Source organism: Nematolebias whitei, chromosome 1 (genome assembly GCF_014905685.2).
Source record: "Nematolebias whitei isolate Nwh7 chromosome 1, NemWhi1, whole genome shotgun sequence".
NCBI classification, from domain to species: domain Eukaryota; kingdom Metazoa; phylum Chordata; class Actinopteri; order Cyprinodontiformes; family Rivulidae; genus Nematolebias; species Nematolebias whitei.
In genome coordinates, this window is record NC_056498.1 from 20,822,842 (window position 1) to 20,832,613 (window position 9,772).

The window sequence follows — 9,772 nt, forward strand, 5'->3', positions numbered from 1 at the left end:
TTCATCAGTTCTAGATGTTCATCTAATGATGACTTTCTAAAAGTTTATTAGAATATTTTCTGTGATTTTATGAGATAATTTGCTAACAAACAAACTGCACACAGACAAAGCAGAAACAGATAAAACCATGATCGCTCTTCCTTCTCCTTCAGCGCTGAGACAACTGTTTCATGTTGAATCCAGTAAAAGTGATTTAAAGGTTAAAACAAGCAGCAAACATGTTTTTGTTCTAAAAAGGTTTTTAGACGTTTGGAAAGAGAAACTTCAAAACAGACGTGTTCAAGTTTAACTTTTGAAATGAATGAAACATTTATAACTGAATAAATTGTGACATATCAGGGAATGATTTTAGTTGAACAAACATAGAAAACCTCCAACAGCTGCAGTGAACTGACCTCAGAACCTCCAGTGTGCAGTTTGGACTCTCCAGTCCAGAACACAGATGCATCACTCCAGAGCCAGACAGCTGGTTCCGACTCAGGTCCAGTTGTGTCAGATAGGAGGGGTTGGACTTCAGAGCTGAGGCCACAACTTCACAATGAGTCTCTGAGAGTCCAACAGCAGCAGCAGCTCTGTGATGATCAAAAAAGTAAAGTGAGTTGTAATAAAATCAGCCAATCTGTCTGATAAACACAGACTGAAATCATCTGATGACTAAACAGTGATGTCATCATGTGATGAACATCTGCTCTTCACATCTGGGCTTCATCTCATCCCATCTGACTGAGTTTGACATGATGCAGTGAATCTCTTCGGTCTCTTTCAGAGCTGCAGACTTTGCAGGACAATCTTTGTTTTGCTTTAATCTGCAGATGAAGAAGGGAACATGGTGTTACATTTCTGCTTCCTTCATGTCCATAGTCTGTCAGTGGATCTGATCCAGAGTCAGAATCAAGATGCCTGCTTTAGAAAAACTCTTGGACTCTTTTCTCGTTTTCACTTCAGCTCAGAATATCTGGACTGAGTGGAGTTCAGTGAGCAGTTCCAGGTGGAAAGATGATTTGTTTGCTTCCTGTTCCTGTCAGCTCCAACTGTTCACTTCCACACGCAGGAAAATGCTGCTGATATCAAGCTTTCAATGTTCACAACATCTCAGCAGGTGGTGGTGGTGGGAGGTTCTTGTTCAGCTGAGGGGAGACATGGACCAATGCTTCAGAGTCATGAAGTTTAGCGGAAGATTCAAACTATTTCAAACTCACAGCTGCTCAAACTAAAGCTGCATTGTGGATTTTTACTCAGCTTCACTTTGAAATCAGACAAATATTTGACACTTTGACTCCATCTTCTCAACCATCTGAGGCCAAAGAGAACTGCTGGAAAAATCCACCATGCAACATTTGTTCAGGATCTGTGAGATGTTGAAGCTAACAGAACTTTGTTGTGTCATGTTTTAGCAGCTGCTAGCTCAGTTAGCCTGTTAGCATAACTTCCTGTTGTTCTCCACTGAGTTGTGACTGTTGTCTGCTGCAGGTCAGACTCTGGATCCTCACAAGGACTTCATCCAACCTCCCTGCACAGTCTGAACATGTTTGAAGGGAAGATGAAAACAGAAAACATAAAATCAGTGGAACTAGAGTGTGAATAGATTCACATTGACCAGTAGGGACAGTAATGGTCAGAAATCCACCAGGACTGGGATTAAGACAACACTTCTGTTCAGGACTGTAATATTTGCAGTGAGCTGAGACCCAGGAGGACTTCATGTGGTTCCTGTCAGACTCTGAGCTCTGTGTGGACACACTTCAGAGAACAGGGATGGATTTATGTTGTGTTCTTCCAAAGGAACAAAACAAATCAAGTTCAAATTCAACTAAACTTTGATCCACAAAGAGGAAGCAGAGACTTTTTCACTCCAACTTTTAGATCAGCTCAACTTTTACTCTTTTTATCCACATTATTTAAAGTGTTATGTTTATGATTAAACTGAGTAGATATTTGTAGACCAAATCCACATCTGTCCACATGAACTAAATGAGAGGACTACAACATTTCTAAGTTGACCTTTGACCCTGTAAACTTGTTCAGTGATTTCCATGAAAATGTTTAATGTGATGAAGATTAAAAAGTGTCTCTAACTTGATCCAAACAGAATTCCTCCATGGCTCTAATAACTACTACTAATAATTCAAAGTGCTGATCTCCACTGACATGATGGTAATGAACACATCTGCACTCACCGAAACTTTCTGCAGTTCCTCACAGCTGGAATCAGTCTCTGTCGTCCCTCATCTGATGTGTTGTACTTATCCAGGTCCAACTCATCCAGAACCTTCTCTGACATCTGTAGCATGTAGGCCAGAGCTGAACACTGGATCAACGAGAGTTCCTCTGATCTGTTCTCTGACTTCAGGAACTCTTGGATTTCTTGATAAACTGAGAGGTCCTTCATCTCCATCAGACACTGGAAAATGTTGATGCTTCTGTCTGGAGACTCTTCATAACTGTTCATCTCCTTCAGGTTGTTGATGATACTCTGGATGGTTTGTGGACTGGTCTCTGTCTGACCCAGCAGGCCTCCTAAGAGTCTCTGGTTGGACTCCACAGAGAGGCCATGAAGGAAGCGAACAAACAGGTCCAGGTGGCCATTTTTACTGAAGAGGGATTTCTTCATGACTTTGTCCAGGAAGTGCACCAGATATGAGTAACTGTCCTTCTCTCCCAGAAACATCTCCATCACCTCCATGTTCCTGGTGGTGAAACAGTGGAACATGTAGACTGCAGCCAGAAACTCCTGAACGCTCAGATGAACAAAGCAGTAGACTGGTTTCTGGAAGATCACACACTCTCTTCTGAAGATCTCTGTACAAACTCCTGAGTACACCGAGGCCTCTGTGACATCCAGACCACACTGCTCCAGGTCTTCTTGGTAGAACATGATGTTTCCTTCCTCCAGATGTTCAAACGCCAGCCTCCCCAGCTTCAGAAGAACTTCCCTGTCAGCCTCTGTCAGCTTCTGTGGACTGGTCTCAGGTCCTTCATGGTACTTGTTCTTCTTCCTGGTTGTCTGAACCAGAAGGAAGTGTGAGTACATGTCAGTCATGGTCTTCGGCAGCTCTCCTCTCTGCTCTGTAGTCAACATGTGGTCCAGAACTGTAGCAGTGATCCAGCAGAAGACTGGGATTCCACACATGATGTGGAGGCTCCTGGAGGTCTTTATGTGGGAGATGATTCTGCTGGACAGCTCTTCATCACTGAACCTCCTCCTGAAGTACTCCTCCTTCTGGGCGTCCGTGAAGCCTCGTACTTCTGTAAGCCTGTCCACACATGAAGGAGGGATCTGATTGGCTGCTGCAGGTCTGGAAGTGATCCAGACCAGAGCCGAGGGCAGCAGGTTCCCCTTGATGAGGTTTGTCAGCAGCACGTTGAGCGAGGACTTCTGTGTGACGTCAGAAAGCAGCTGACTGTTGGTGAAATCCAGGTGGAGTCTGCTTTCATCCAGGCCGTCAAAGATGAAGAGAAGTTTCCAGACAGCCAGCTTCTCTGCTGGGAGCTTCTGTAATGTTGGATGGAAAACATGGAGCAGCGTGAGAAGACTGTACTGCTCATCTCTGATCAAGTTCAGCTCCCTGAACGAAAGCACAACCACCACGCTCACATCTTGGTTCTCCAAGCCCTCGGCCCAGTCCAGAGTGAACTTCAGCACCGAGAAGGTTTTTCCAACGCCAGCGATGCCATTGGTCAGAACCACTCTGATGGATCCATGTTGCTCAGGTAAGGCTTTAAAGATGTCCTGGCACCTGATTGGAGTCTCCTGGAGGCTCTTGGTCCTGGAAGCTGTCTCCAGCCGCCTCACCTCATGTTGGGTATTCACCTCTTCACTCTGTCCCTCTGTGATGTAGAGCTCAGTGTAGATCCTGTTGAGGAGGGTTCTACTTCCTGTTTCATCACTTCCTTCAGTCACACGTTCACATCTCCTCCTCAGACTGATCTGATGTTCCTCTAAGACCTCCTGCAGACCCAGACCAACATCTGATGAAAAATGTGACACAGAGCAGATGTGAATGCTGCAGCAGAAACTCCAACGTTCTGATTAATGCTTCAATCTGAAGGATCTTTCTAATCATCTTAGATCTTCATTCTGTCCCACACAACAATGCGTCTGTATGAAGACAAAAGGGTGGACACAAATGTCTTACCTTGGACACAGATGCTCGGACTGGCTGTCTGCAGTCCACTTCTGGGTCTTTGTCCACACTGGGGACAGGAGGAGGGTCCAGATGATGTAGACTGGTCCCAGTATGAGGTGATGCAGCATCTGCAGAACCAGTGTCCACAGCTGGTAGAGACTGGATCCTTCAGGACGTCCTGACACAAAGAACAGCAGGACAGCTGCTCCTCCTCACAAACACCACTCCTCTTCCTCCCTCTGTGAAGACATTTACTGATGAAGAAGTGGAACAACAGGAAGTGTTGATCAGATCAGTTCTAACATCTGGCTGCTGCTTCACTCTGACACCAGGATGAGGAGAAAACTGTTGTTCAGATCCATCCACTAGAACTTCCTGAACCATCAGAGACAGGAACCAGAACCTCACTGACTCAGGCTGTGCTCTGAATTATTGCTGCAGGTTATTGAACTAAAATATTGAAGACAAGAAGATTCAGTCTAAATCAGCAACAGCTGTCTTACTTTATGTCTGAGGGTCCAGCTTCTTCACTGAGGTCTGGAGGAAATCCTTTGGACCAGTCACTCTTCATGGACAGACAGCTGGGTCCTGGAGGTTCTGCTCTCTGTCTGAGGTTCTGACCTCTGAAACACAAACATGTTGTTCTTCACATCACATGAATCCATGAAGAAAACCACTGAAGAAGCTCTGAACACACAAACTGCTGCAGAGACTCTGAAGGTTTAAAGGTCCAGAGTGAAACCTTCAGGATGGACTCACCAGTTTTCACCACATGACATGAAAACATGACGGTCAGCTCCTGTTAGTAAAATATTACTTTCTATCTGATTCATGGGGAACATCACAGCTTTTATTGCTCCGTCTTGAATCAAACTAGCTCAAAACAAAACCAACTTGAGGTTTTTCAACACGGTGTCACAACATTTTCCCTGATTGTTGGTCTCCATGAGTTCCTATTGGTCCTCTTGGTTCTGATCCAATAAAGAGTTGGTGTTGAGATATTACAGATTGTTCAGGAACAGGAAGGACTGGCCCCAGTTTGAAACTGGAACTGATTTGATGAAGAAATCAAACATGTTTTTTCACATGAACACATGAAAGTTGAAGGTTTGGAGGGTCCAGTTGTGTCCAGCCTGCAGGTCTGGTTCTGGATGGGTTTCAACTGTACACCCTAGAGCTTTAGTGTTTACATAAGTTGTCTTTTTTAATTCATAACCTAAACACTGTGTTTTTGACACGTTCATGTATCTATAGCTCCTACCTGAGGGTGAGAGTTTCAAGACAGGACAAAGTAGATGTTCTGGATCAGCTAGAACCGGTTCTGGTTTCTTCAAGGACCTCAGTGTGCAGATGTTCTGGATCAGTTAGAACCGGTTCTGGTTTCTTCAAGGATCTCTGGGTGTAGATGTTCTGGATCAGCTAGAGTTGGTTCTGGTTTCTTCAAGGATCTCAGTGGGTAGATGTTCTGGATCAGCTAGAATTGATTCTGGTTTCTTCAAGGACCTCAGTGTGCAGATGTTTTGGATCAGCTAGAATCGGTTCTGGTTTCTTCAAGGACCTCTGTGTGTAGATGTTCTGGATCAGCTAGAACCGGTTCAGGTTTCTTCAAGGATCTTAGTGTGCAGATGTTCTGGATCAGCTAGAACCAATTCTGATTTCTTCAAGGACCTCAGTGTGTAGATGTTCTGGATCAGCTAGAACCGGTTCTGGTCTCTTCAAGGATCTCAGTGTGTAGACATTCTGGATCAGCTAGAACCGGTTCTGGTATCTTCAAGGATCTCAGTGTGTAGATGTTCTGGATCAGCTAGAACTGGTTCTGGTTCTTTCAAGGACCTCAGTGTGTAGACGTTCTGGATCAGCTAGAAACGGTTTTGGTTTCTTCAAGGACCTCAGTGTGTAGATATTCTAGATGATTCAGACTGGTACTAGCAACTTCCTGCCAGTGGGTACTATGTTCCTCAGTGTGTTCTTCTGAGCTGCTGTTTTACTGAAGCAGCAAACAATGTGAAATGTTCAAAGCCTCTCACAGAAGCTCAGTAAAACATGGAGCTGATGAACAAACAGGAAGTTGTGTTGTTACTTTCTTCACCTCCGTCTCTTCCCTCCTTTCTTTCCAAGTTTCTGTGGAGATTCTGTGTGAGGACGGAGCCGTTGATGACTCGTTCTAATATTCAAACTGAATGTTTTGGGTTCGCTCTGTAGGAGAACTTCCCTTGTGTTCTGGATACGTTGGATGAAGCTGCCTGCAGTGTTTCCATGATTCAGTCCAGAGGTCAAAGGTCACTCCAGCTAGTAATACAAGTGTGATCATGAAGCAGACGAAGCCTTGGTTTTACAGAGATTCATGTAAGTAAGTAGTAAGTAAGTAAACTTTATTTATATAGCACTTATCATAGATACAATCACAAAGTGCTGTACAACAATAAAGAAATAAAAGCTTAAAATAAAATAAAATAATAACAACTCATTAATAAAAACAGTAAAAACAGCTTGTAAAAACAGTAAAACATTTAACTAAAGCTTGTCGAAATAAAAATGTCTTAAGTTGCGTTTTAAAAGAATCAACAGAGACGTTCACACGGAGAGACAGGGGCAGGGCATTCCACAGCCGGGGGGCTACGGCCTGAAAGGACAGGTCACCCCGAGTTTTAAACCGGGTCTTAGGAACCTTAAGAAGGTTCAGCGCTGAAGACCGAAGGGTGCGGGCTGGAGAATAAGGAATCAACATTTCAGTGATGTACTGGGGGGCCTGTCCATTTAAAGCTCTAAAAGTCAAAACTAAGATTTTAAAATTAATTCTAAATTCAACAGGCAGCGAATGAAGAGAAGATAAAACTGGTGTAATGTGAGCCCTTCTATTGGTTCCTGTTAAAAGCCTCGCAGCAGAGTTCTGGACCAATTGGAGACAAGCGACGGCAGTTTTGTTAAAACAAGTAAAAAGGGAATTACAATAATCTAAACGAGAAGAAATAAAAGCATGAATAATCATCTCCAGGTCAGATCTGGATAACATTGCCCTCAGTTTAGAAATGTTTCTCAGATGATAAAAGCAGTTTTTTACCAGAAGCTTTGAATGTTTGTCCAAAGACATAGACTGGTCGAACAGAACACCGAGGTTTCTGAGGTTCAGCTGAGAAGAAGAGCCCAGAGAACCGAGGTGTTGTTTAATCCAAGGAACTTTCTGTTCAGGGGCAATGATCAGGGTTTCCGTCTTGTTAGAATTTAACTGAAGGCATGTCAAGTTGAACAGTCCACAGTGGAGACAAGAACAAAGTAAAAAGCAGCAAACAGACAGAGTCAGGCTGAACAAGTCACTGCAGTCGCTCTCATTCATGTCACATCTTCATGTTTCTGTTTGAAAAGTCAGAGGAAAAACTTCCCATCAAAGCAGACTGGGAATTCACCAGTTTTCAACAAGAACTCAAACATGAAATTCTCTTCTTTGTTCTTTGAGGACTTACAGGACTCAGTTAGAAACAGTTTTCTTACTTTGGGTCTGAGGGTCCAGGTTCAGTACTGAAGTCTGGAGGTCCACTTTTGGACTGGTCACTCTTCATGGACAGACAGGTGGATCCTGGAGACTTTTCCTTCAGACGACCTTCCATCTTCTGGACTTCAGGTGGTCTGAGAGAGAAGCCAGTAGAACAACCGAACACGTTCACACACGTACAACTACATGATTGTCTTTGTTCATATTCAATTTTTAGGTCTGTTAGCAAAATATCTTATGAGTCAATGAACAGATCAGTCTCAGAAACTTTTTCTAGATACACCTGCAACTAACTAATTTATGGAGTCAACCTGATTCAAGATGGCCACCACAGCTAATTGATGCTGGTCAGTTTTCCAGATGTTGAGCTGAGGTTTGTTGTGGTTGTAGCTGAGAGTCATCCTTGACACACACTACGAGCTTTGACACAACACACTTTTTATTTGCTGCAGGTTAGAGAACCAACTGTTTTCCTTTTGAAGAATTTAACTTTTATGACTCAATAAATTTATAAAAACGGTCAAAATCAGGAATTCCACAGTTTCTGAGCTTGATTAGCTGTGGCAGCCATCTTGAATTTAGGTACTTCAAATGTTCATTAGTTATAGATTTACATTCAATGATTACTTTATGAAAGATTCACTATTTGTTTACTAGATCTTAAGATCTTTTGCTAACATAAATAGCAAACACAAGAAAATACATGATTGTCCACTTTTAATGTTGATGACACAAATATGATGCAGTACAACTACGTGATATTTCAAAAGTAATATTCATCATCCACCAACGGACTGGAAAAGGAATGTGAGGCCTTTAAATTAATTTCAGGTGTTTTTGTTTGGAAACAATTCAAAGTGTCTTTAGAAGAAGGTTAGAAAAATGACTCAAAACCCTTGTTGGATAACAGTTGAAAGGTTTTATAAATCTATGTCATGATCCAATATTTCACATTTTTATTCTCACCACAAAGATAAACTCCAGACTCTACAAAGAAACTTAGTGAAACTTTATTCTGAGGGTAATCCTGTAAACTGGGACAGTTTGCTGGTTTTTATTGTTCCTCCCAGTTTGACAGAAGCTTCAATGTGATGATAAACCTGAGATCAAACCAAAAACGTGATGCAAACAGAAAAATGTTCCCTGTTGGACGAGACGGGAGCTTTTAAAATATCAAACTTTACACAAATCTTTGTTCCAGTGGTGGAAAACTGAGTTTATGTTCAAACAACAAACATAATCTGAAAGAAAACTCTGTTTTTCATGAGGATGACAGGAATGAAGTGTTTGGAGCTGCTCTCTAAAACACACTCTCTGCTGCACTTCAACACAGGACTTTATAACAGGGACTTCTGGGAAGATGGCGGAGTGAGCAGTCGCAGCTTGCAGGCTCTGGTGTAAATAGTTTGTGTACAGTCCTTGAATGCAATTTTGTGTGCTTTTGCTACACGCAGCAAGTTAATTGAAAGTTTCTAAGAAGTCTGATGAATATTTTGTAGCGAAAAATAAACTTTACAAGTGTCTTTTCTTGAACGGGCTAACACGTGGACGAAAAGTTAACTATGATGGACGAACATGACTATGGCGTGGTTGCTCTTCCCAGTGTCAAGTAAACTCGTTTAGTGAATGAAATCATATCTGCCAATGGCTTCCAAGTAACAGATTTGTACCCTCTGTAATGTAGAAGAATTGTTTCTATGCATTGAGTATTATGTGATTGTAATAAGTTGTTCTACATCTTGTAATTAGGGTGAAGTGAAATAATGATACTGTATAAAATGAAATGCTGTGTTGTTCATGCTGTGGTCCGGAAGAAGGGAAGAGTGATGAGTTGACACCTATAAAATGAAACACTGTGTTGTTCATGCTATGGTCTGGGAGAAGGGAAAAATGATGAATCGACGCCTATAAAAAACAGCCAAACAGCAGTAAAGAGAACCATCTGTGTTCTAGGGAAAGATTACAAAAGAAAGTGGTGAGTTGACATCTTTAAAACACTTTAACAACAAAATAACACAGCAGCAGAAGGAGCCAGCCACGCTCTAAACGGCTGACCTAATCAGGAAAACAGTACACGTAGAAGCCTAGCAAAGCAGCCGAACAAGTCTGCACGTCACCATAAAAGGGCAGACAGTAAGAAGAAACATGTGTGGTA

The 9,772-nt window shown here is 42.4% G+C and overlaps 1 protein-coding gene across 1 annotated transcript in view; it reads right to left on the bottom strand.

The window, feature by feature from the left end:
- LOC119408699 (NACHT, LRR and PYD domains-containing protein 14-like) overlaps positions 1-7,732 on the bottom strand; it is a 108,663-nt gene extending 100,931 nt beyond the window's left edge. Inside the window, 4 exon segments of the mRNA XM_037675544.1 lie at positions 2,178-3,969; positions 4,137-4,366; positions 4,631-4,748; positions 7,606-7,732. Of these exon segments, the coding sequence (XP_037531472.1) occupies positions 2,178-3,969; positions 4,137-4,366; positions 4,631-4,748; positions 7,606-7,732 (2,267 nt within the window).
- Positions 7,733-9,772: the final 2,040 nt, after the last annotated feature.